The 27500-nt window shown below is 45.2% G+C and overlaps 1 protein-coding gene across 3 annotated transcripts in view; it reads left to right on the forward strand.

Annotated features, from left to right (window-relative positions):
• Positions 1-2840: 2840 nt before the first annotated feature.
• smtnb (smoothelin b) overlaps positions 2841-27500 on the forward strand; it is a 64476-nt gene continuing 39816 nt past the window's right edge. For 2 of the 3 annotated variants that reach the window (XM_083644038.1, XM_083644039.1), the window contains exon 1: positions 27309-27353. Coding sequence is in view for 1 of the 3 variants with exons in the window: in XM_083644041.1 (XP_083500167.1) it covers positions 2914-2964; positions 20615-20772; positions 27077-27143; positions 27275-27353 (355 nt within the window). In the remaining 2 variants the exon portion in view is untranslated. Of the gene's footprint in view, positions 2965-20614; positions 20773-27076; positions 27144-27274; positions 27354-27500 lie in introns of those variants that run through there. The other variant, XM_083644041.1, reaches the window with a different exon arrangement.

Here is a 27500-nt window from a genome sequence, read left to right on the forward strand (position 1 = left end):
GCTTTAGAAAAAAAAAAAAAAAAAATCAACATTTATGGGCAACCATTTCCCAGCTGGGCACACACCAGCCACGGAAGCTCGAGCTGGCCAGCCTGTTAATTATACAGAGGGACCTAACCACCTCTGACCCTAACCCCAACCAATCATCACTACCCATGCAACCCCTAAACCCAACCAATCATCACTATTTTTTCTTTTCTTTTTTCTGACCCCAATTTTCTCCCCAATTGTACTTGGCCAATTTCCCCCTGCTGCCCCGGTCGCTGCTCCACCACCCCCTCTGCCAACCTGGGGAGAGCCGTAGACTAGCACCATGTTTCCTCCGACACATGCAGTTGCCAGCCGCTTCTTTTCACCCGACAGCGGGGAGCTTCACCGGCAGGACATGGCATGTGGGAGGATCACACTATTCCCACCAGTTCCCTTCCGCCCCGAACAGTCGCCCCGACCGACTAGAGGAGGCGCTAGTGCAGCGACCAGGACACAGCTTCAATCCAGCTTCCCACCCGCAGACACAGCCAATCGTGCCTGCATGGACGCCCGACCAAGCCGGAGGTAGCACGTGGGCGTGAACCTACGACCCTCATGTTGGTAGGCAGGGAATCTACAGCTACACTACCTGGACGCCCTTTCAATCATCACTCCTTTTGTCCCTCTGCCCGATGCATTCTAACATCGACCCCAGTTCATGCACAACAATGCTGCTGCCCGCTGCTGTTCAACACTCACGCATGCGTGTTTCATTTATGGTGCAAACACACCGGACACTGAAGTGACGCAAAGCGTCTGGAAGCGCAGGCAGTTTCATTTCTGCGCCCTTGTTAACAGATTATACTGTCATAGCGGCACGGCCTGCAGCGATAATTTCTGCGTCTGGTCTATTTTTTTGCGCGAGCTGCAAGCGATTGTGTGAAGCCAGGCAAGAAGTCGGTACAAGTTGTGACCTGCGTGGCGCAAAACTGACAACTTCTGGGGTGAATGGCCAGGCTCTTGCTCGAGCTGAATTTACACACGGCAGCGATTTAAGATCCAGTGTGTTTGCGCAGTTATGGGGAGTCAGTCAGTAAGACCCAGAGACTCTTCTAGGCCGCCCGTTCTGGGTCCAGCAAAACATCAAACATCCTGTCCTGTATTGTCTTTAATCCTTTGAGTGATACTCTGATTTTATTGTATTTTTCTATTCAATGATATAGATGCTATATGTGTGATTGATAATTTTTTATTTCGAACTTAAAGGTAACGTAAAGATAAAAATAAAACAAAAACAAGAATAATAAAAACAAAATCAATAAGCCTTTACAGCAATTGCAAATTCAACAAAAAAATTACATTACATGTTCGAAATGCAATGTCTGCAATTAATATTTTTTAAATTTATCTATGTGTACTTCTATCCCAAATAGAAGCCCTGAGTTAATTGATAAGATATATTGTATGTCCATATGTATGTGTATCATGATTACTTTTGGAAATGCTAAACTGGACAGGGATAGGCAACCATGTGGTTTTCATTCCAACCAAAGACTAGTAGGTAATTTGATTTCACTGATCCATTCTTCCTCTCTGGGTGAAGGGAGTGCTAATCAATAGTCACCTTTAGGGTTTGGTTTGAATGTACTCAATCAATTTTATATTTATATAGCGCCAAATCATAACAAGAGTTATCAGAAGGCGCTTTACAAATAGAGCAGGTATAAGACCAAGCTCTTTATTTTAGAGCCAACAATTGAAACAATTCTCATGCACTGGCGATTTTACTGCAAGGTCATGTGGCAATTGAAACAATTTCCCAACTTGGAACTGGACCTGGCTGGATGCTCAGTCTCGGCCCTCCATGGCACACGGTTGCCTATCCCTGGTGTAGGATTTTAACTCTTGAGATTCTTTGTCTTGTCTATGTGTATATTAAATATTTTTACTGAAAAAGTGCAATGACAGTATTTATTATATCAATGTTGTATGTTTGAATTATTTGAAACCTCCAAAACATCCCACCTCGATTTGCCAGTCATGATACTGAAACCTTGCTAAGAAGTAAAGGTAATAAAAATTATCTCCGTTTGCCACTTCCATTATTTGCAATAGTCACTTCATTGTAATGAACCATTCCAAGCTTGTGTTCATCTGGTGCAGCTCTGTGAGGAGTGATTCATGCCACACAGGAGAAGCTTCAGCGACATCCCCACTAGTTTGATGCATTTGATTTGTGGCAATGTAGCACTATCTATGGGAGAATAATAGGTACAAATATTTTTTTAAATACGTAACTTCTTAAATGTCATATGTGGATCAAAGTTAAATTGTAAAATGTCAACATAAATTATGTAGGGTTTGTAGGCTATTCATTTTGAACAGTGTTGCAGAGAGACTAGTCGGTCATTTTTGGCCTAACGTAATTGAGAGAGAGAGAAAATGTGTTAAAATGGCAAGATGTTAAACTCAAATTGATTTCCAAATGAACAGCTTCTCCTCAGTGGCATTAATCACCCCCATACATCTGTTTTACCCCCGCCCACCTAGCGCTGCGCTTTGAATGAGCATTGGGGAGAAGCCAGAGAGAGGGGCGGGCTGACTACTTTCAGTGGGAACTCCGTTCAAAAGCTGGCACCCTCTCCTTGGCTGTGTGGGCCTGTTTCAGCTTTCATTCAACAGACGACAAAAGAGGATCGAAATATGCTTCCCATAAGCGGGACACTATTTTATTTACCGTAATTATTCAAAAATAAGTCGCTGGCGTTAACTATTCTGCGGATTGTGATACTGCAAAGAGAAAGAAAAAAGCCACAACAAAAACAGTTACTACTAGCGGCCGCGCAGGTGGTAGGCTACACGTTGACCCGGCGGAACCAAATCGCATCAGGACTGATCACCTCGACCTCCTCGTCTCACCTGTGTCTGACAAGAGAGATTGAAATGTCTCTTGAGAGTTATTCCACTCTGGATGAGTCCACTCTCCGAGCCTTGGTGAGTAGATGAATGGGATGCTGCTGAAGTGAAGTCAGTGCATGGTCCACTGTGGTGTTATTATAATACTAGGGGGGAGAGTCGTTTTAGTTATTTTGCCATGCACTGTAATCATGAAGTGAGGCGGTTACACCCGCCTCAATCACTTCAGATTGCCATCCTTATTCTATTTGCATACAGAGAGTAGCCGGAAGTGGTATCAAACTGATGTAAGCTATATTAGGATATTAAAAAAAACACATAAATCCATGCTTTTTATGTAGATTTTTGTTTAAATTGGTAGATGGTTTCCTTATGATTATCACTGACAGGAGGTCATAGTTTGCTCAACTTGTGTGTTTACCATCTAACTGTAAGTAATAGACAAACTGCTGATTCAACAATCATTCATTGACATATGGTAATTACTCTTAGGATGGCATGCTCTATGTATTTGGAGTGCCCTATCTCTCATACATGCATACATAGGCCTACATGTAGGCTACATATTGCATACATACCTACATGACCGTTAAAATGGAGTGAGGGTTGGCTAATCCTGACAGGTGATAGGTGGGCTGCAGACATATTCTTGTTTTTCTGTGCGTCTATTGCAAGACAAAGTTAAGTTAAGTTCACACTTAACTTAACTTAACTTAAAATGGAGTGAGGGTTGGCTAATCCTGACAGGTGATAGGTGGGCTGCAGACATATTCTTGTTTTTCTGTGCGTCTATTGCAAGACAAACTGTGTGCATTATGAGTTCGGCAGTGCATCTGCAGTGTGTCACTACTGAAAATTGACATTTAGAGAATCTTCGTAATATGAGTTGTTTACTTGTTAAGAGAGAAGTGACACCTGACTCCAGATTCACGGATGTTCAGTGGTGATCCCTCATCATGATACACAGCAGCAACCATCTCTAATAGTGTAACAGTGGAAGGCTGTAATAATCCTTTCACATGTGGGTGATTCACTCGTTCTCATAATTCACCTTAGCCCTTACTGGAGTAGACATGATGTCACAAGTGTGATCAGCAAAGTGTTGACACAGTGAACAACACATATCATAGGCTATAAACTCTTAGACTTTCTGGGTGACAGAGAAATTAATGACTTAATTGTTGGAAAACAATGTGAAACATTAGTCTGCCTGTCATACGTCTTGTTCCTGTCAGACAGACACATTTATAAAGAGACAGTCATAGGTTAGACATGGTAGACTGCACACTGGGCTTGTCTGAATCACTCATGCAAATACACACACCCATACATGAGGAGGAGCGTCTTTTCTGGCCCACTTTAATTCTGTAATGATATAATGAATGTGCAATTTGTGTTGCTAAAAAAGCTAAAATGAACACTTCAGTAGCTAGTGCTATTATGAATGTAGCGCTTATGTCTCTTATGCCACCTTCTCCTGCTAAAGGCAGTAATGCAACTTTTGTGGCATGGTTGGAGGTGTGCAGAGCTGTACAGTCAGTGGTGTGAACCTTTAGACGTGGGATCAGTAAATACAGTGGTGTATTTAGAGGTCTTGTTGATCGCCTGTCATATTGGACCAAAGTTCTCCATTTGTTGCTTGACTTCTCAACACATTATCCTCACCATTTGCTTTCCCAAGAATGAGTGTGCTGAGAAAAGGCCATCTAAGAATAACATTTTGATTTCCATTTCTTAAAGATTGGTAAACCTGACAAGGAAAGGCTGTTTATCTTGGCTCTAGGCGGGGTCAAGTATAATGTTTTGTTGACCTGGCTTATGCCATTTAAAATGTCTTAATCATTGCCAATCCATCTTTTATCCAAAGTTTTGAATCGTCTGGCCAGAGCTATAGTTTCTTCTTCTCATAAATCCCTGGAAAGGCAAACTTTTACCACAAGTGAGATTATAATAGTGTGAGAACAGGACTACCACTGGAAAATATTTTCCGTTAATAGTTTCAGGATAATGAATATAATGATCAAACCAGAGTTGGTTATTGGTTGCTTTGATCAGTTCTGTGCTCACCATTATGAGTTTATATACTGTAAATTAAGAATACAGATATTAGCCTAATCAATCAATCAATCAATCAATCAATCAATCAATTAATCAATCAATCAGTAAAAAACAGACAAGGAAATAGTGGATATTTTGCAGGCAAGATAAAAAATATATATCCATAGTGCTTATAAAAGTATTAATTCTCAAAGATTTTGAATTACGGTAAACAGAGTGGTTACTAGGAAGGATTAACATGGTGAGCACAACATATTTGCATAGGGGATCTGTGACATCAAGTGAAAGCAAAGAATAGGGACATCTTTAGCTTGTTTCCTTTTTTAATATTATGAATTTCTTCTGTATTTCATTGACTAGAGCCGCAGAGTGACAGATGAGCATATGCCATCAGTGTCAGAAGACTTCCATTAACTGCCTTTTATTCCGGTTATATTTCATATTGCGTTGTTTCTGCGACAGCCGCATTAGGTGGTAGACCACACCACATTGTTATGCAGCCTGAACCCTGTAAGAGCTTGCTGTAACATGCAGGCATTATCAAGAGAGCTAAAGCAACAGAATAAATGGTCGGTATCAAATGCACATGCGGGCAGTGGAGTTCACTGGGTTTGTCTTCGGCGATCTTCATGAACCAGTCGGTACTGAAGGGGCAGGCTTTCTTGGTCGCATTGAGGCCAATGCGGAAGTGCAGTTCCTCGAATGGCCACTTGAGGCTGGCTGCAAAGGCGAGTCAGTCCCCTTTCATCCCCATGTTAAAACGCCTGAGTTTACAGCATAAACATGTTTACAGCCTGGTTAAAAAAATGGTCTTGCTCTGTATAGCTAATTTCACCTTTCATGACAACTGTACGGAGGGGGGGGGGTTATATAACTCGCCTGTTGAGAGTAAAATAGAGGATTAAAAAAGTATGTTTTGGGCATGATTGACAGGTTGTCCGTCCAGTGATCGCGCAGCTCACTGATCACGGACCAATAGCAGGCAACGCTGTGGCTCTGTGGGAAACCCCTGGTTTTGCGTGAGCTGTGCGAGAAGCCGAGAACCAAGATGGCAGCGGCCAAAAAGCCAAACTAGAGGCTTCAAAACAGAAGATCACAAACTAATGGGGACACTCACTCCGTCCATCTCTTCATACAGTCTATGGTCGACACGAGCTGTGAAATGCTCTCCCTCCTTATGCTCTTCCTCCTCCCAATTTCCCCCCGGGGATCATTAAAGTCTTTCTGATTCTGATTCTTAGCGGTGTATTTATTGAACTGATGGAGGCCGAGCGGAGTGTTTCCCCCTCAACTTCCTTCTCTCAAACGTGACCACCAAGCAGGGTCACCAAGATCCCACATATTCAGTGATGATGTTTGCGGTGACTCGAGTGTCGCCTTTTTCCATACTGGAGTCGACTTCAAAAGAAACAGACCCTGTTTCCGCTTATTGCTCCAGAGGAATCGTTGATATATGAGGCCACGGTGGAATTTAAAGTTGTGCTTGCCTGGCACAGAGATGAACGGCACCTTATGTGTTTTTCTATAAGATCTGATACTCTGATGCACTGTCCAAATTTAGCAACTGCTGAGCTACAACGCTAAGACGGGCCTTATTATGAACACTGCACATGGTAGCAGTTTGTGAACGAATCATTAATTGTCGAAACTCAGGAAACTAGTTAAAAAAAAAGGTGATCGAGCAAGTTTGCAGTAAAGTTTGTAGATGCCTGTATGCAAGGTAGGTAAGAAAGAAGGGTGGAGTGGTTGCTATAAAACTGTTGGATAATAACGTACACAAACCCTTGTGTTGTATGTAATGAACTAAACAGGCAGAAGGTCAAATGGTCATCTCTGCAATGCCACTAATCCCATGAATACTCCTCCATTCAAAGCACTGGCTGCCCCCTCCATGGCAACCAGGAAAAGCATTTTTTTTCCTTGGCTACAAATTACTTAAATGCAGACATAGTTGTCCGTTGGTGTCCCAGACAGTTGATTTGACTGGAGACAAGCTGAGAGAGGATGTTTGTTGCGGGTCATCTGTATGAATGGCGCAGAATGTTTTATGATCTCTGAAGCTACTGAAGTCTGTTGGAGCAAACCCCTATCCAACCCTAATCCCTCCCAACTCCCCACCCACCACTTTAACTTCAAAAATGTATACAAATGCAGATTTTCTGCCATGAGTGTGATGATTATCAGTTATTCCACCCGCTGGATCTGCTGTGTAGCGATGTGTCAAACCTGCGCGACGAGCTGGGTCTGCAGGTGTTTTCTCACTTGCTACTATGGGAAGCCGACTCCTCCCTCAGTCACACACAGGCATTGTTTAGGCAGAATGCTGATTAGATAAGAAGGTGGCTTGACTTTGGAAGGTTACTTGAAATGTTAACTCCTGCAATATTACACATTAGTAAGCAATGCATGTCCAAATGATCAAGTTTGAATAGATGTGACTGCTTGGACTCTGGAGAAATGTCTGTGCTAGACACATCTGTTGGGCTGATTTTGCATGCTGGACTAGCATAATGATTTGTAAGTAGTCTTGCTGGCCGTGTGACCGTCCTTTCTCCCTGGTGAGCAAGAGGCATTCACACATGTTTAAAATAGAGCAGATCCATTCTGTGGGTTCAGGTCGGGTCCGGTAATATATGGGCCCCCTGGGCCCCAGCTTTATGGTTCTCTGGGCTCTTTGTGTGTTGACAAGGGCTCAACGGTTACAGTGGGGCAGAAAGAATGGGCTTGTTTTTAGGCTCTCATCAGAGTCCCCAGGTTCTGCTTACCCCCCTGAGAACAGCTCCGAAATGTCAACCACATCATCAGGAGGGGAATAAATCGGGAAAATGATGCCAGAGTAACTGCTGTCTTGAGTTTATTTTCAGATGCTGTGGTATAGGCATATTTTGTGATATCATAAGTGATAACATTTTGAGGGGGGGAGGTGTTTTCATCACACCATGAAGGTCAAACTGATTTGGGACCAGCCTGTCTGTTAATTTACAACATGAGATTGCAAGGCTTGACATGATCCCCGTCAAGCGGCATGAAAACCATTACTGTTTCGACAAAGAGGTTTCAGTTGAATAATTTGACTTGAACGTTTTCTAAGAAGTCCTGGATGCAAGCTGTTGCATGCAGCACAGATCTTCCGGCGATTAGAGCTCCCCCCTCTTCCACACACACACCCATAGAACACACACACAAAAGAAGACAGGATTCAAGGTATTTTTTGTCTTTCTGTCCATCAATGACACCTGCTGCTGAGTCCGGGTTTACAGCGCGGCACAACAACGTGCTGCCGGTTGGTCAACATTATTGCCTTTGACCTCAGTGGCTGGAGTGTTTTTATTGCAAGTGTCTCCCCCACCTGCAGCGAGAAACACCGCTCAAGTTGTAAACGACAAGTACAGAGTTTACACTGACTGCACACCTGATTCACTCTGCTGCCGGCCCTGTGATCATTCTCAACAGGTATTTACTTCCTTCACATTTTTCATAAAGCACTTCCTCCATGTGATTATCTCCTTCGGTTTCAAAGGTGTCATGGAATCCATCATGACAAAATGTGGTGTGAAAGAAAGCATTGCATCCAAGACAGTGTCTAATTTCCTTCTTGGCCAGCTGACGAGAAAGTAGGGCTGTCAAAATTGGCCCAAAATCATATTAGAATATTCCCTCAAAAACATATATTAATTCGAATATATTGAAATGCTTTTTTCCCCTTTTTTTTGCGTCCATGGCAAGGCAAACCAATACAGCCAGAGAGCTTATATAACTACTTACTAGTATATTTATTTGAACATAACAAAATTGTATTCAACATAAACATAGTATTTCTTTCCATATTTATTCAGTCAGCATTATTACAGTAGTAGCCTACACTTTTGTAATGTTTAAATGACCAGGCAAACTATGTATGCTTTTCTGTTGCCCTATTGGCCAGTTTTGTTTTACCTGGTTAAATGTAAAATAATAATAATTGACTATTTTCATATTCAAATATTCTTTTAATCTTAATATTTTAATATATATTCAAATATAGAATATTCCTTGACAGCCCTACGAGGAAGTACAAGTACAGTACACACTATGCTGTGATGTTGACAGTGCCTACACGTTATCTATGCAGTGATGCAGTGCCCAGTCCATCATGGTGACTTTATGACTGCCTGCTTGTAGACATCAGGCTCCAAAGCTGAATATCCAAATACACAGCCAGGCACCAGGCAGATAACAGAGGGAGTAGCATGTTTGATAAAACACTAACAGGAAACTTCTGTTACTGAATAATCCTATTAATAGCAGGCCATTTTAGGCCCCATAGTGTTGAGGGGGGGAGAACAGTGAACTTTGGAACTGTCTACACACAAACTACAGCAAAGTCTATTTTTGGTTTATTGCCATTAACTAATGTGTTGTCCTTGAACAATGACTTTGAGAGAAAGCAACATAATTTCTGAGGCATTTTAGCACAATCTACTTGAAGTATATACTGTAAAGTTGACAAATGTCTCTGGAAACGTACAAAGTGGCTTTTGAATGTGGAGGTTTGTAGTATTTAATAATTAAAGAGAATACCAGGGATTTATACAAGGCATTGTTTTGTCAAATAAGAATATCAAATAGAAAATGCAGTATAGAATATCACCGATGCCACAGTTTTTTTTACACTCCAACAGGTCGATTGCTGCTTGTCTCAGTGCACAAATACACTGCTGATGAGAAATGTAATGCTGCGGTGCATTTGGCTACCTGGCAAAGAGTTACAGGCTGGAAGAGGAGACCAGAGGGTTGGAAAAAACAGAGAAGACGCCTCACCACAGCTGCTTCCTCGTGTAAAACAGTCACCTCAATCATATGATTTGTGTGGCTTATGCAATACAGCCTGGAAGACTATACTGTATATGCTGCCTTGACAAATGAGGCGTCAGCCGAGGAGTGAAAATAATTTTGTAAGCATCAGATATGAGACAGACTTTGCTGTCACAGCAGCTCTGGTCTTTCTCTCTCTCTCTGTTAAGTGATCCAGCAGACAGGGCTAAAGCGACTGGTCCCCATCTGTCTAGAACAACACTCCGCCAAATGGAAAACTCTGGAAAAGGCATTGAAGAGGTGTTCCTTATCCTCCTGCTGCTGCACCACCCGGCCGGCGTCTCTGAGATGGGCAGGCAGTGAGATGAGATCCCAGTTTGATCTCATGCTTTAGGGATTGAGAGTTTTGACCTCTGCTGCTTTTGGCATCCCACACTCTCAGCTGCTGTTTGGACAGTTTTCCAGGTGTTTTGGACTCGGGGGACGGATGCTTAACAGATGTGTACGAGCTCCTACCTCACTACTCTCTCTGTCTATATAGCATCCTTACGCAAGCAGCCATGATGTTGATAAGGCTTTATGAAATTACAGAGGAGATTCTGTGTTCAGAGATATTAGATATTAGTGCACTATAATAACTGTGGGCTAAGGCTACCTATAGGAAAATGGTAAACTTAATTGATTTTTTTCTTATTGTTGGGCAAAATCATTGTAATGAAACTTAAATAATTTAAAAAGTTTCCTAAAAAACATGTAGTTGGTTGATATTCACATTCTCTACTTTACAACATTCACAACTTGCACTGCACCTCTTGGGAAGTGCAAGTTGTGACTCACCAATAGATGCTATTAAAACCTATTTGAATGAGCCCCCTTTTGCGATGCTCAAATAGGGGTTTCCCTATCTGTACCGTTTGTTAGCTCTTTAGGGTTATTATGGTTACAGTACAGTGTTGGAAGCCTTTGGTTTTCCGTTGGAATGCTGACCAGGTGTGGTCCTGTTTGTGGAGGAAAGCACTGCAGGCAGCATGCAAAAACCAGCTTGCAACTCTGCCATGATCAAAAATGTTGAGATGCTGCTCTGCCAAGACGCATACTGAAACCAAACCATTAAAAACAACATGATTGAAAAACATATCTCGTTTCACCAGTGTGGGTAGTGGTACAACATGGTATTCTTACGCAGTGGGTGTGGGGGGGGGGGTTGTGAGGCTAGTTTTCTGGAGAGATGAGTAGTGAGGTGTCGTCAGAACAGACACAGATGACTGTGTCTGTGGTTTTAGCCCTCCTCTATTGAATCCCTCAGGAAGGAGCCATTTCCTGAGATCTCCCCGGAATTGTCCAGCGGATGTTGATGTGTTCTTAAAGCTTGAGATATACACAGCTGATTTGTTCAGTTTTGTTTTGTGTGTTCTTCTGCGGTGTGTCTGTGCCTCAGGGCTGTTGTAGTTTCTGTGGATGTGGGGAGCCTGGACGCGCTGGGCCTTAGTTAGTGGAACAGAGTGTTCGTGCTCTGGAGCCTCCCAAAGCATCCCGTGGGACATCGCTCTCACCTCCTGGTTCTTCCCTCATTAGACCAGAAGGGTACCAGTCACGCAGTGCTTCAGGTTGACCCACATGAACCAAGCAGCAATGTCCCATATTTGGAGAGGCCGCATGGTGTTCCTGCTCTGTGACCTGGTCTGCTTTCAGGCCAGCTGAAGTGCTGAAGTCATTGCTTCCTGCTGTATTCTCTCACACTGTATTGGCTCTTTGGGTTATGACACCTTAGGTCTGCTGTGTGTGTGTAGTGAAGACGCCGCTATGCTAACATGTTGTAGACTTGTTGTAGAAGTTGTAGCTCCCTTCATCTGTTGTGAACTTGTGTAGCCTATGATGGAAAAAGCTAGTAATTAGGTAGATAAGGTGACCTTAATGGATGAAATGAAACCTTGAACAACAAAGAACAAGTGAACAGAGAACTTGCTGCTTTTGGAAGGGAGAACATTGATATGTCAGAAAGTGAATTGATACCTTCAAAGAGTTAGTGAGAGCATGCTCTGCCTCTGTTGGCCTACATGAAACCCTCTGGGGAGGCCAGCTCTCAAATGTGGGACACTATCGTCCTGAACAGGCAGTAACTGACCTGCATCCTTATTGTCCTGAACAGGCAGTAACTGACCTGCATCCTTATTGTCCTGAGCAGGCAGTAACCGACCTTCATCTTTCCTTTCTTTATAGGCCTGAAGAGAAACGGGCTCAGGACAAACAAAGTCTGTGTGTGTGGAGACAAACAGCAGAAATGGGTCAAGTTAAAGTTCTCTTTGATAGACTCACGCAGTTACAGTAGATTTGTAACCATGCCACAAAGATCATAAATGTGCTTGAGGTCCCCCACAGTGCTGAAAGTGAACAGTACATATCTTACAGTTGAGATGAGAGCGTTGACCCCATGTGTGTGAACAGGCCAGTGTACCTCATCAATCATCTGTGGTCCACTGCAATCTATATATTATATATCAAAATTGAGTGTGGACTTTGTTTCAACTTCTCTGTTCGGCCACAGCTATGCCGCTTTACGTGCAATCGGGCTGAAACCATCAGGGTGTGTAAAGGGCAGCCATGCGGGTGACCTGACGGTCCCGGATTTTTTAATTAGGCTAATTAGCTAATGATGTGATGTCATCAGTTATGATGTAATCAGTGATGATGTAAAAAGTGATGTCATAAGGGCGCACACACACACACACACACACACACACACACACACACACACACACACACACACACAAGGAGGCATTGTGACAAGAGTGATCAGTGATGTCACACACACAAGGAGGCATTGTGACAAGACTCATCAGTGATGTCATAGGGGGGCACACACACACACACACACACACACACTGATGTCATCAGTGATATCATAATGGGACACACACACACACACACACACAAGGAGACATTGTGACATCGCTGATGCAATAGCATTTAGCGTCAGCCTCCATTGAGTCAGTACCGTGCAGAGTGCGAGCGTGAGCTGGGATAGTAGCGGGTGAGTAGCGTGAGTAGAGGGATCTGTCCTCAGTGCGTCATTACCGCGCTGTAGCACATTGTCTGTGCACCGTACCCCCCTCTGACCCACATGCATTCCTATATGTGTCCTGTTCTTTATGCCTGCTCCTTGGAGTGTAAAGGACACACACTGTTTTCCCAGGTCTGCTCTGGGCCTCTGGTCTGCTCTGGGCCTCTGTCCTACAGTAACATCCTAATACCAAGTTATTAGTTCGGGATAAGCTATCCCACACGTGTCGCCCTGCCTGAGTGAGGAGGAGAGCCCATTCACACACCAGAGCTCTGTTTTGTCCCCTGTTTGTGTGTTGTTTCATGCCTCCTTCTCTAAGGTTCTCCATCTGTTCGTCCATCACGGACAGTGGATGCACAGTGTGCGTTAATATACGTAACGCCCACGGGTCCTTGAAATCCTTGGAAGTCTGTGGATTTGTGGCGGGGAATCAAGGCCTTGAAAGTTTTTGAAAATAGACATAAATAGACATAGGCCATTGAAAGTAATTTAATTTATATATTTTGTGCAAGAATAGAAATTAATTCGTATTTTTTTACTTAACGTGTAACACAGCACAGAAGTGTTCACACATTCAAGCCTCTCTCTCTCTTTCTAATTGTTGTCTGTGAGCGTCTATAAAGCCTGCTACTGTACTTCTCATTATAAAAATTGTCAGTATTGTAACAGTAATGAACCTTGAGCTGTGTCTCAAACTATGCCGTGTTTTTGGCTCCTTGAATGTGAGGGAATTGGCCCGGGAAAGTCCTTGGAAAGTCCTTGGATTTGATGTTTCAGAAGGTGTGGGAACCCTGGCTACAGCACGATGCAACTCAACCTTCAATCTGCTTGATTCCTTCGGTTAGTTTTTCAGCCCAGAGGCTGCTGAAAGCCTTCAAAGAAAGCAGGAGTCTTGTACCTTTCAAGGCTGTCATGCATCCTGCCTTATTATATTCCCATTGCTAGATGGGTGTGGTGTGTGTGTAGGCCTACAGTATACACTATACCTGTGTGTGTGTGTGTGTGTGTGTGTGTGTGTGTGTGTGTGTGTGTGTGTGTGTGTGTGTGTGTGTGTGTGTGTGTGTGTGTCTACAGTGTACACTCCACATGTGTGTGTAGGCCTACAGTATACACTCCACATGTGTGTGTAGGCCTACAGTGTACACTACATCTGTGTGTAGGCCTACAGTACACTGACTACACGTGTGTGTGTGTGTGTGTGTGTGTGTGTGTGTGTGTGTGTGTGTGTGTGTAGGCCTACAGTGTACACTACACGTGTGTGTGTGTGTGTGTGTAGGCCTACAGTATACACTACACATGTGTGTGTGTGTAGGCCTACAGTATGCACTACAGTATGCATGTGTGTGTGTGTGTGTGTGTGTGTGTGTGTGGGGGGGGCCTACAGTATAATACACTACACATTGTTCTATTTGGCTGTGCTATTGAGAAATGATTTCACCTGCCTCTGATGATGGACTTTGCCCACAGGGAGTGAGGTGATATAAGGGCAATGCAGTCATTCTAGAAGAGCAAGGCAGCATCTGATGTAATGTATAATCTATCAATTCTATCGCCCTTTCACTCCTCCCCATTTTGTTAATTCTTGTCCGTCTCAGGCTGCAGACTTCTGCACCAGGCAGGCTTCTTCAGTAGCAGCTGGTAATCCACTTCAGCTCTGCTGTAAGGAGTGTCCCGTCTCCTTATAAGGGCAAACTCACTTGTGGGCTTGACACGGGAGTTTGAAGCACTGATGCGATCTGCTGCCTGGCTGCACTCTAACCCCAGCCCGCTCTGGAAATTATTACTCATAGGACCCCATACATTACCTTCACACACACACACACACACGCTTCATCTAGTATGCATACTTCATCCTCCGTCAGGACATATGCATGTGCATGACAGAGACATGTCATGCTTATAGTTTACTAAGTGCTATGTAGAAAGCGGTAAGTACAGAAATGGCAACTGAAACGAACCCTGTCAGTCCAAAGGTCGGGACCGGGCCTGAAGGGTTGTTGTGCTCGCAGATGGGAGGAGGAGGAGGAGGAGGAGGAGGAGAGGTGGATTCCTTCCACACACACCAGTCTGTGATGCCGAGTGACCTGACCTTTCTAACGCTCAATACACAGACCAATAGACACACATAAATAGACACGCGTACAAAGACATATTATAGTGTGTGAACTAACATGGTCCTTACTATTCAGTCTAGACTAGAGTACACAGACTTGGCCCAGTTGGTCTTTTTTCCTCAATTGGGTGCACTTGACCGGTCTAGGCCAAGTCTGGACAGAGCTTCAAGATCAGAAGTGTGACATTACAGTTGCTACAAAATGTCAATCCTCTGAGGTTATGGTCCTATAATGGTATGTATTCCTATATAATAGTCATTGTTGGAATAATACATTAGAATAGAGGAGAAACATCTAAACAAATGGAACTTGTTATAATGTATAACTGGCTTTCTAGCATAGTAATTTAGTTGAGTGGTTTGATTCTTTCCAGTTCCACAGGGTTAACATAATCATGTTTCACTGTTTATACCCACAAGTAGTTGTTACAGTAATGAGTCGGTCAAGGACGCACTATGCTCTGACATGTGTTTAGCTCAACTGTGGATGACAAAACCTCAGCAAAATAGCAGCTGAGTACATTTTGAATACTCCAAACCCCCTGAATGCTCGACATATTCTACCACTTCTGGGGCTGTTTACATGTTTGGCATGGCAAGATAAATTAAGCTCCCAAGAGTGAAGCTATATTCAAATGTGTTTTTGCTTGTGTGTAGCAGATGAGCGACAAGAGGGTCTTGGTGCTCGGTGTCCTCGGTGACCAGCTGGTTCACATTACCGTGATGGGCTATATGTCAGCCCTAAACACCCTCTAATTGGCAGTGATTGATTGAACTACTTAAGTCGGACGTCTCTGGATAGGTTTGAGGTTTTGATTCCCTCGAAAGCTCTTTGGTGCAAATGCTGCTCGGCAGGAAGTGAGTCAGAACCACCTACATGCCTTCACAAGCAGGCCTGCTTATGAAACTTTAAAATAGCCTGCCAGATCGGCTAATGAGTTTCCTGATTTGTATCAAAGAGCTTTTGAAGGAAACATATTTTGGAAAAAGTGCCTTTGTAACAGTTTCTTACCACAATAGCTGCATCCAGAGCCATAGAGATATAAGAGTTGCTTCCTCTCCATTCACTCCAACGGACCAGTTTTTTTTTACCTCGTAATAGTCCCCGTTAGTAAGGTTCTGGATTAAGCAGCGCTGTCGAGTTGCAGCAGAATGGGCCATTTGTGATGTACTTCTTTGAAAGGGTAAGACGTTAAAAGAATCAAATTGTAAGTTATCAGCCTTATTTTATGCATTCAAACATGAGTTACATGAGTCACGTGACTATCAAGCATTTTGGACTTCCGCTGGCGGCACTCTCTCTTTAAATAACTCTGACTGGGGCATCCTGGTGGCTCACCTGGTGGAGCGTGTACCACTAAGGCTTATTCCTTCGCGTAGCCGACCTGGGGTCGAATCCAACCCATGGACCTTTGCCACATGTCATCCTCTCCTTCTCCCCACCTTTCCTGTCTGTCTACTGTCCTATCCAATAATGGCACCCCCAAAAGTAAAAAGCACTCTGACTATAGCTACGTGAGTCACGTGACTATCAAGCATTTTGAACTTCTGTTGGTGCCGCTCTCTCTTTAAATCACTGGCTGCACCTTCAAATGGTCTTGCAGCTTTCATGGGAATGTGTCTGTCCTATCTTCTTCAGGCATATCAGGCTAACCATCCTTCACATCCGCTTTCCCAACGGCGCACCTCATCGGCTGAGTCAGGCGGCTGCACCGAGGCCAGGTGTGACGGCAGCTTCCTGCCTGACAGCCAGTGAGCAAGGCCAGGTGTGACGGCAGCTTCCTGCCTGACAGCCAGTGAGTGAGGCCAGGTGTGACGGCAGCTTCCTGCCTGACAGCCAGTGAGCAAGACCAGGTGTGACGGCAGCTTCCTGCCTGACAGCCAGTGAGCGAGGCCAGGTGTGACAGCAGCTTCCTGCCTGACAGCCAGTGAGCGAGGCCAGGTGTGACGGCAGCTTCCTGCCTGACAGCCAGTGAGCAAGGCCAGGTGTGACGGCAGCTTCCTGCCTGACAGCCAGTGAGCAAGGCCAGGTGTGACGGCAGCTTCCTGCCTGACAGCCAGTGAGCGAGGCCAGGTGTGACGGCAGCTTCCTGCCTGACAGCCAGTGAGCGAGGCCAGGTGTGACGGCAGCTTCCTGCCTGACAGCCAGTGAGCGAGGCCAGGTGTGACGGCAGCTTCCTGCCTGACAGCCAGTGAGCGAGCCAGGTGTGACGGCAGCTTCCTGCCTGACAGCCAGTGAGTGAGGCCAGGTGTGACGGCAGCTTCCTGTCTGACAGCAAGTGAGTGAGGCCAGGTGTGACGGCAGCTTCCTGCCTGACAGCCAGTGAGTGTTCAGAGTGCAGCAGACAGACTGTAACGTGATTCACGCCGCTGACAGCTCAGACATGTTTGGATGACTGCATCTCCTCCGGTGTCACATATTTGTGACGTATGCGTGTGACCTATTTGTTATCTTCGTCACCTGACTCATACATGCTTCCTCTGTCTGTCAACACTTGCAAACGGAGGCGGTGTGTTGGCGGCGCTTCCTTTTTTTGTTCCCCTCTCAGCCCTCACTCTCTGGGAATCCAAGAGGGCGAGGTGCGATAGAAATGCAGAGCGAGCGCAACCAGTACTGTCAGAAGAAGAGCTGTCTGTCTGGGTAACGGCTACCGTCTGGCTCACAGTGTTGTTGGTTTGAGCGCAGTGACAGTTGGTTACCCACACGTCTGCAGTTAAGTTTGAAAAATGACAAGGAAGGGCATTGGTGCTTTCTCTGTGTAACTGGACCTTTTCCCTCTCCACTCCTGGCTGGGACATAGTTAGCTCTCTGTATTGGCCACTCCTCATCTGTGGGCTTTTGTCAAATGGACTCTGTGTCTACATGAGTGTGTTTCCGTCTCTGGTTCTCTAACGGCTATTTAGTGTTTTCTTTGGCAGACGCCCAAGTTAAAGGTGTGTTTTATTTGCTTTGTTCCGCCCCCTCATGACCTTCCTGTGTGTAGGGAGGTTATTGGTCATTTATTTCGCTCTCTCTCTCTCTCTCCTCTTTTCAAAATAGGTGAAGGGAAAGTCCGTTACAACCGCTGGCCTTGTGCCAGTTGTCTCAACCAATCAGAACTAACTCGGCTTGAAGCCGTGTCCACTGATTGGTCTATTCAAGGCTTTTGGTCAACTCCACTGCTTGTCCGATAAAGTACAAGTCAGAGTGCTGACGTTAACAAGAAGGGATTGTGTTTGATCTTTTCTCATCACCTTGTGATGGTGCTGCCTGTAATTGCCTTTGGTGTGCTTGTGTTTGGAAAGGTTGCTGTAATTGATTTGGACAGTTAGTAATGGGCGGTCTATCACATGCTCTGAAAGAGGGAGACCGCTCTGGGTTTTCTTCTCAACTTAGTCCATGTTTTTTTTTTTTTGGTCTTTTGATGATTTTCCTGTTTAAGTTGCATGTTTGCATTCATGCACATTCTTATGCAGGCCTAAAATGCTAATATGTACGTTTTGAATTGCTAAGCATTAGTTTAATAGCCCAGGCTCTGGGCTCTTCACTGGTACATCCAATAATGAATAAATAAATCAGTCGGTCCTGAAACTTGGCAGCATGCTGGATGTATAATCACATCATAACATCCATGGAGCAGGAAGCTTGTCGGTGCAGTGACAGAGTACTCCCTTGACTCTGTGTGTGTGTGTGTGTGTGTGTGTGTGTGTGTGTGTGTGAGAAAGGCAGACAGTGACCCACGATAGCAATGAGCAAGTGCGTTTTCATATCCTCTCCTCGTCTTCTGCCCTCTCGTAAAACGCCTGCTGTGCGTGGTCTCGCTCGCCTCGTGGGGCTGATTTCACGAGCGTCTCTTTCCTCATGAGTCAGCAGGAATGTGAGGAATGACCTGTGAGGCCTGGCCCTTCGCCTCCCTGCTCTCATCTGCCCATTTTTAGGCATCATGGCCACATCTCGTTGACTTTAAATTTTCTCCCTTTCCCTCTCCCTGTCATCCCATCACGCTGTCTGCCAGCCAGCCGCTGTATGTTCCCTCCTCCTCCTCCTCCTCCTCCAGGCTCATATCCTTCCTTCTTGCCTTTTGAGTACCCTCTCTCCTCGCTCTTACCCACGCTCTTTTTTTTCAGTCAGCTCAGCACTTTGAATTTCCACAAATTACAGCACCAAGGAGAGCCCCCTTGAGCTCGTGCAGCTCGGGCTGCATATTTTACCAAACCACAGTGAGACCTCAAAACCACACGGGGCCCTCACCCTCTCTCATGAGAAGCCCCCCTCTGGGCGCGCTGGGTGGGGGGTTACACCATCCCCCTTCCAGCCCACGAGGGTGCATGAAGGCGTCGCCCCGACCAGATCCAGCTCTCCCCCTCGCAGAAGGCAGTTAGCACACAAAGTTCTCAGTCTACCTCCAGGAGGAGTCCAGGGTGTAACTAGTGATAAACCTTTAAGTAGATTAGGTGAATCTGTGCAGCCTGCCAGAGGAGAAGGGGCCGCTGGCCTCTGCATGTGTTGACAGGTTCCTGCTGTCAGTATATATAGAGCAAAAGACAGCTCTGTCTGTCTCCCACATCATGGCCTCCTCTCGTACCCTCCCACGCTCAGGGCTGTCACTAACATGAAAGCATCTGGCTGACAGGGTGGTGTGTCAGTCTGCAGACATGCTTTGACACACACACCCTCACACACAAACACACACACACACACACACACATAAACAGACACACCTTAATTACTCTTCTTCTATTTGAAAAAAGAAACCACATGTGACTTATGGAATCACTCTTAAGTGGTGAAATGGCTTTTAAGCTCTGAGTGTTTTAAGTGGTTTCAGCCAACGTGCAACCAGAGCAGCCTGGCTACTGTTCAGCCAGAGGCAAATACAGACAGTTCGTACGTCTTCAGGCTATAGGTAAACCTAGAGAGCTGACACATACTGTCAGAGCGTAGTATCTGAGCAACACCTGCTCGCATGTCTCATTCTCATCCCCCTGCTCCATGCTCAGGTGATCCTGTCTGATATTGCAGTCAAAATCACGTTAAGCATGTCTCTGGTTGTGCCGCCATATTTATATTCCTGCACAAACAAAAATAAATCACAAATGGAGCTCTCCTGAAGGTGGATTAAGGACATATCACAGAGCAAACCTGAACTATTTAAGATGCACTGTATGTGTGGCTGGATGGCCATCTGTGTTTGGTAGGGCAGGCAGAGTGGCCATATGTCTGGCCTGTCTTGTAAACGCGCACCTTAACGGCCTTGTTATGCAGGGTTAATTACAGAGGGTGAGAGAGGGCTACCATGCGAGGACAGGCAGAGGAGGGCAGGGCGGCCGGGCAGCTGGTTTCCCGTGAGGAGATTGAGTGGAGTTTCTAGGAATCCAGGCCTTTGACTTGTACTGCACTGCTTTGCCTTAGTGATCATCAGTGCCCACGTGCTTTGGCAGCGCTGCTACCCTGCTAATTTACCACTCTCTGTACTTACACTCAAAATAGGCCTCATGACCTTTTTAGCAATGGAATCTTTTAATGTTGTGGTTGTTTGTTCGGACGTGACTATGCTTTTGTGGCGTGTTCATTCCATCCAGACGTGCAGATGTAAGGCTGACGGGTTCACTAATCTAACATGTCTGGCTGTGTGGTGTCCCGCTGTGTTGGCTGGCACCCGTGTCCCTGGTATTCCTCTGTGCTGATTGTTTCTGTCTGTCTGTGCTGTGTGTTTGCGTAGCTGGATGGAACCCTGGACCTGGACGAGAGACGACTGATCCGTTCAGCCATCCGCGATCTGAGGAGGAGGGAGATAGAGGACATGGAGGCCGCGCTGGCCAGCAAGAGGTTCAGACCCACACGCCTCAACCAGCACGAAGACAAGGAGAACCAACACAGGTGAGACTCTGCGCATGTACAGTACGCGCACACACACACACACACACACACACACACACACACACACACACACACACACACACACACACACACACACCTGTCCCACTGTGATGACAAACTGCCCCAGACCAGGTGAACTGGGGGACTCTGAAACAACACACACAAACGCAGATGCAGCATTCCTCAACTCTCTTGTGGAAAAGGAGGTTCTAGAGAGAAATCTGGAAAAGTCACATCAGGGAATCTTAAGGGACAGAAGCCGTCAAACACAGCAAATAGTATATTTTTTCATTATGTAAGCTAATTCAAATTGTGCAAATAATCTGTGGCATTTTAATGTTTTGTCTTCAAGTCACATTGCCATCCTTAACGATATTTTCTTTTCAATCCATAGTTAGGTCATGAGATAAGGACGTCAGATGTAGCTTTGCGAAGTTGATTTGTTTATTTGTTTATTGGCCCATTTAGAGCCTTCTTAGCATTTTTCCAGTTCACTAATGCACAGTTCCCAGTACCTGTCATCACACTTCCCCAGTACCTGTCATCACACTTCCCCAGTACCTGTCATCACACTTCCCAGTACCTGTCATCACACTTCCCAGTACCTGTCAACACACTTCCCCAGTACCTGTCATCACACTTCCCAGTACCTGTCATCACACTTCCCAGTACCTGTCAACACACTTCCCCAGTACCTGTCATCACAATTCCCCAGTACCTGTCAACACACTTCCCAGTACCTGTCAACACACTTCCCCAGTACCTGTCATCACACTTCCCAGTACCTGTCAACACACTTCCCAGTACCTGTCAACACACTTCCCAGTACCTGTCAACACACTTCCCAGTACCTGTCAACACACTTCCCCAGTACCTGTCATCACACTTCCCAGTACCTGTCAACACACTTCCCAGTACCTGTCAACATACTTCCCCAGTACCTGTCAACACACTTCCCCAGTACCTGTCATCACACTTCCCCAGTACCTGTCATCACACTTCCCCAGTACCTGTCATCACACTTCCCAGTACCTGTCAACACACTTCCCCAGTACCTGTCAACACACTTCCCAGTACCTGTCAACACACTTCCCCAGTACCTGTCATCACACTTCCCAGTACCTGTCATCACACTTCCCAGTATCTGTCAACACACTTCCCCAGTACCTGTCATCACACTTCCCCAGTACCTGTCAACACACTTCCCAGTACCTGTCATCACACTTCCCAGTACCTGTCAACACACTTCCCCAGTACGTGTCATCACACTTCCCAGTACCTGTCAACACACTTCCCCAGTACCTGTCAACACACTTCCCAGTACCTGTCATCACACTTCCCAGTACCTGTCAACACACTTCCCAGTACCTGTCATCACACTTCCCAGTACCTGTCAACACACTTCCCAGTACCTGTCAACACACTTCCCAGTACCTGTCATCACACTTCCCAGTACCTGTCAACACACTTCCCCAGTACGTGTCATCACACTTCCCAGTACCTGTCAACACACTTCCCCAGTACCTGTCAACACACTTCCCCAGTACCTGTCATCACACTTCCCAGTACCTGTCATCACACTTCCCAGTACCTGTCAACACACTTCCCCAGTACCTGTCAACACACTTCCCCAGTACCTGTCAACACACTTCCCCAGTACCTGTCAACTAGGGCTGTCACTTTTTCCCAAAATAAAGTTCGAACGAACTTTAATTGCCCAAAATTCGTTCGAATATATTCGAAGTTTTTTGGTTAATTAAAAAAAAAAAAAAAAAAATCAGTCCAGGCCACCGGGCATCAGCCCGACGTGTTAGCTTGGATGCTCACAGTAACTGGGTTTCCATCCACCTCTGGATATTCGCATTTAACCAAAATGCGAATATAAACTTGAATGGAAACACCAGAAATTCGAATAAAGGTCGAAATATCGCATAAAAGTTTTTACGCTTGGAGGGGGTGGATTTATCAGCGTATCGACACTAGGAAGATGCGAACTTTTGCAATGGAAACAGATTTTGCGAATTAACGATGACGTACCGTGTGAAATGGTGCTGGACGATAACTTCCCAAAACTCCTTACTGCGTTTACGTTCCCAGACACGCGGACGGCGGCGACGTGGTCCTCCAGCCCCAGCTTCTTCCCACATTATTCTCATCATTGCATGCCTTCTTTCGCGTTTCTGCATCAGGATGTTGATGTAAATTGCTAACGTTGATAATGCCGTTATGAGAGTCCTCCCAAAAGCCACGATGTTTGCAAACACTCTCTCCATCTTGTCGTAGACTAGTTGTTGTTAGTATTGTAAGCTATTTTTATGAAGGTGCTATGCGATATCATTTATGTTTACGTTCTAGGCAGCACTGTAGGCTTTTATGTTGAAGGCCGGAAACGGAAGTGTGTGGTGGTTGTTGTGGGGAACTTGAGGCTGGAAGAGTACGAGCAAAGAACTTTTCCTTCCACGCTCTTTGGTACGAGGATGAGAGAACGGGAAGAATAATAAAGCTGGCGTCTCATGGTGAGAGTGTTCAAGTGGGAGTTGCTCCGTTTATTGCTTTTTATGCGCAGCCTAATAACGCTCGGCTACAGTATCATGTCGCTCTTATGACGTCATCCCATCGCGCCCCCTTCTTCTTCGGGTGTCTTTTGCATTTCCCCCTCCACTTTTCCGAGAAGCGCCACCTACTGCTCAACCTGCCGACTCCCAAAACTCGCTAAACAAAACTGAATGGAAACATGCATAAATTCGCATTTTATTTTGCGGATTTTCACAAATTTGCTTGAATTATGCGATACATTTGGATGGAAACCCAGTTAGTCACAACACTGCCTCACAAACTTGGCTGCATCCAACTCGAGACAACTTTTCAGACCCTGGAGACAATCTTTCTCAGAAGAGACTAACGCGACAAATATGGAGACTTTTTCTGACATGGGATTAACATTACCAGCAAGCAGCAGTTGGTTAATTTTGGTTCATAAAAAAATAATAATAATAATAATAATAATAAAAAATAAAAAATAAAAAAAAATAAAAAAAATCGAACAGTCAATTTACATATCGAACACGAACCCCTCCCCCACATTCGAAGTTGCATTCGAATTTCGAATGAAAAGTGACAGCCCTACTGTCAACACACTTCCCCAATACCTGTCAACACACTTCCCCAGTACCTGTCATCACACTTCCCCAGTACCTGTCATCACACTTCCCAGTACCTGTCACCACACTTCCCCAGTACCTGTCACCACACTTCCCCAGTACCTGTCAACACACTTCCCAGTACCTGTCACCACACTTCCCCAGTACCTGTCAACACACTTCCCAGTACCTGTCATCAAGCTGAGGTATGTGGAAAAACTGACAGCAGCAGGGCCATAAAGTCACCATTGTCATCTTGTCATTAAACACATTGTTTTTCTAATCTAATTAGGAATAGGAACAGGACCAACAGGCTACATGTTGTCAAACAACATGCTCTTTGTCTTATTGTAAATATTATGGTTATTTGTTGTTTACAAGGGCTCTATTATGGGAATTCAATTTTTCCTACTTTTAAATACATATAATTATGAGTTTAATCCAGATGTTAAAATTTTATTTTGTTTGGGTGGTGGTTGCGGTTTCAAAATGTTATCCTTTTTCCAGTCAGTTTCAGACAAACTCCAGTCAACTCATCACAACTGGACTTGGTCCTGATTGGCTCCCTTCACTAAAGAATTACTGAAAGCCTTCCAATTAGGCCATGTTGCATCATTTGAACTGGAAAACCTCCACTCCCCACTTTTACCTCATTTGAACTAGACATAGAGGAACTGGAGCTTCAAATACCCCTTTCACTTAAACATGATTTTATTTATGTTTATCCTGAGCCATAGTGTATTTAACAACAAAATCACAAAAACAGAATAAGACAGGAACATTGATGGTGTCAAGATGTCCTCTCAGGTGTTATAACTCTGAGCTGTGTAGATGAGGGATGAAGTCCTGCTACACGTGTTAATGAATGACTGGCACCACTTCAAGGCCGGGGCTCGGCCGAGCATCTGGTCTGCGATAGAGGAGAGAGTTGACACGGCTGGATGTGAGCAGGACACCATGCACCCCCCCCCCATCTCTCTCTCTCTAACTCTCTCTCTCTCTCTGCTGAATCCTATTAAGACCAGTGGCTGGGCCTAATCACTTCCATTTGCTGCTGCTGTAAGATGACTTGGGTTACAAAAACAAAGGGGGTGCCTCACTAAAGCTGCTAGAGAAAGTGTATATAGCAAATGCAGGCACACACACATACACACACACACACACAAGCCTTCTGAACGTTGCATTAGCCCGTGCTTCTCAGTGGTGGAATGTGAAATATTCCCCTTCAATGTGCCGCACATCCTTTAATACCAATGAGGCGAGGAAGGGGAGACGGAGGAGAGACACACAAGAGCATACGAGTAAGAGAAGCCAGCTTATGAGGAGGAGAGACACACAGGAGCATAATGAGAGAAGCCAGTTTATGAGGAGGAGAGACACACAGGAACATATGAGATGAGAGAAGCCAGCTTATGAGGAGGAGAGACACACAGGAACATATGAGAGAAGCCAGTTTATGAGGACGAGAGACACACAGGAGCATATGAGAGAAGCCAGCTTATGAGGAGGAGAGACACACAGGAACATATGAGAGAAGCCAGCTTATGAGGAGGAGAGACACACAGGAACATATGAGAGAAGCCAGCTTATGAGGAGGAGAGACACACAGGAGCATATGAGAGAAGCCAGTTTATGAGGAGGAGAGACACACAGGAGCATATGAGAGAAGCCAGCTTATGAGGAGGAGAGAGACACAGGAGCATATGAGAGAAGCCAGCTTATGAGGAGGAGAGACACACAGGAGCATATGAGTAAGAGAAGCCAGCTTATGAGGAGGAGAGACACACAGGAGCATATGAGTAAGAGAAGCCAGCTTATGAGGAGGAGAGACACACAGGAGCATACGAGTAAGAGAAGCCAGCTTATGAGGAGGAGAGACACACAGGAGCATATGAGAGAAGCCAGCTTATGAGGAGGAGAGACACACAGGAGCATATGAGTAAGAGAAGCCAGCTTATGAGGAGGAGAGACACACAGGAGCATATGAGTAAGAGAAGCCAGCTTATGAGGAGGAGAGACACACAGGAGCATATGAGAGAAGCCAGCTTATGAGGAGGAGAGACACACAGGAGCATAATGAGAGAAGCCAGCTTATGAGCAGGAGAGACACACAGGAGCATACGAGTAAGAGAACCAAGCTTATGAGGAGGAGAGACACACAGGAGCATACGAGTAAGAGAAGCCAGCATATGAGGAGGAGACACACAGGAGCATATGAGAGAAGCCAGCTTATGAGGAGGAGAGACACACAGGAGCATATGAGAGAAGCCAGCTTATGAGGAGGAGAGACACACATGAGCATATGAGAGAAGCCAGCTTATGAGGAGGAGAGACACACAGGAGCATATGAGAGAAGCCAGCTTATGAGGAGGAGAGACACACAGGAGCATATGAGAGAAGCCAGCTTATGAGGAGGAGAGACACACATGAGCATATGAGAGAAGCCAGCTTATGAGGAGGAGAGACACACAGGAGCATATGAGAGAAGCCAGCTTATGAGGAGGAGAGACACACAGGAGCATATGAGAGAAGCCAGCTTATGAGAGACTGAAGAAGAAGGAGGATGAGACTGTGGGACTTTTATCGGGCACTGTGTGTCCCCTCCATCACTTCTGCCATGCTTTCACTTTTTCCAGGCTGGATTTAGTTGTGTTTTCTCTCGCAGGTTTTCTCCCAGCCGAGAAAGCTGTGTGGTATCTTGGGTTTCTGCTCTGCTGTGCCCATCACATGCATGGAGTCAGTGAGGCCTGTAGTAGTTTATATAATCTGTCAGCATGTTTGATTTCCAGTCAGTCTGGGCACAAGTTGACTGTCAGTCATCATCAGGGATAGATGTAGCAGAGGGTGAACCCACCTAAACACAGTTAACCTACCGTTTTATTTGCAGAATAGTTTACCCAGCTGTTGATCAAAAATCCATATGATTTAGATCCGAAGTATACAAGTAGTTTCAAACTGATTAACTGTTTCAAACTACATTATATGATGATACACTATTTTAAGGAAAGGAAAGTTAATGCTTTTCAATTGATTTTTGCTTGTACTGCCTTTTTTGCCTCATGATGATAACCAATGAATGGAGGTTGTAGTTTCTCATGTTTTGTTTTAGCACTACTCAACACTACATCACTGGTCATCTGTCTCTTTCTCAGGTCAGAATCCAGTGACGCCTTAAATGTCCTGTCAGGGAAACTGCAAGCCATCCAAGACATCGATGAGCTCACAAAACTGGTGAGTGTAAACACAGGGAAATGATTAAATACGGTACATAGAGAAAACGGTACATAGAGAACTTAACTTGTGCAGTTGTGCTTTTCGCCCGTAGTGGGCCCACTGAGCTCGTTGTGTGTTTGCGTGTGCAGCTCCGCGGGGCCAGTGAGTATGAGGAGAGGAAGATGATCAGAGCGGCCATCCGCCACCTCCGAGACCAAGAGCAGCAAGGTGAGTCAATGGAGATGACAGGAGGTTAGGTCACAGTTTAGCATAAGTTCAAATAATAAGTTTAGCAACACACCACAGATCTGATTTTGACAAGAGGTGGAGAGATGCAGATGCACATTCACACGCTGTTCCTGATTTAAGAATTAC

Source organism: Poromitra crassiceps (genome assembly GCF_964638095.1).
Source record: "Poromitra crassiceps genome assembly, chromosome: 10".
NCBI classification, from domain to species: domain Eukaryota; kingdom Metazoa; phylum Chordata; class Actinopteri; order Beryciformes; family Melamphaidae; genus Poromitra; species Poromitra crassiceps.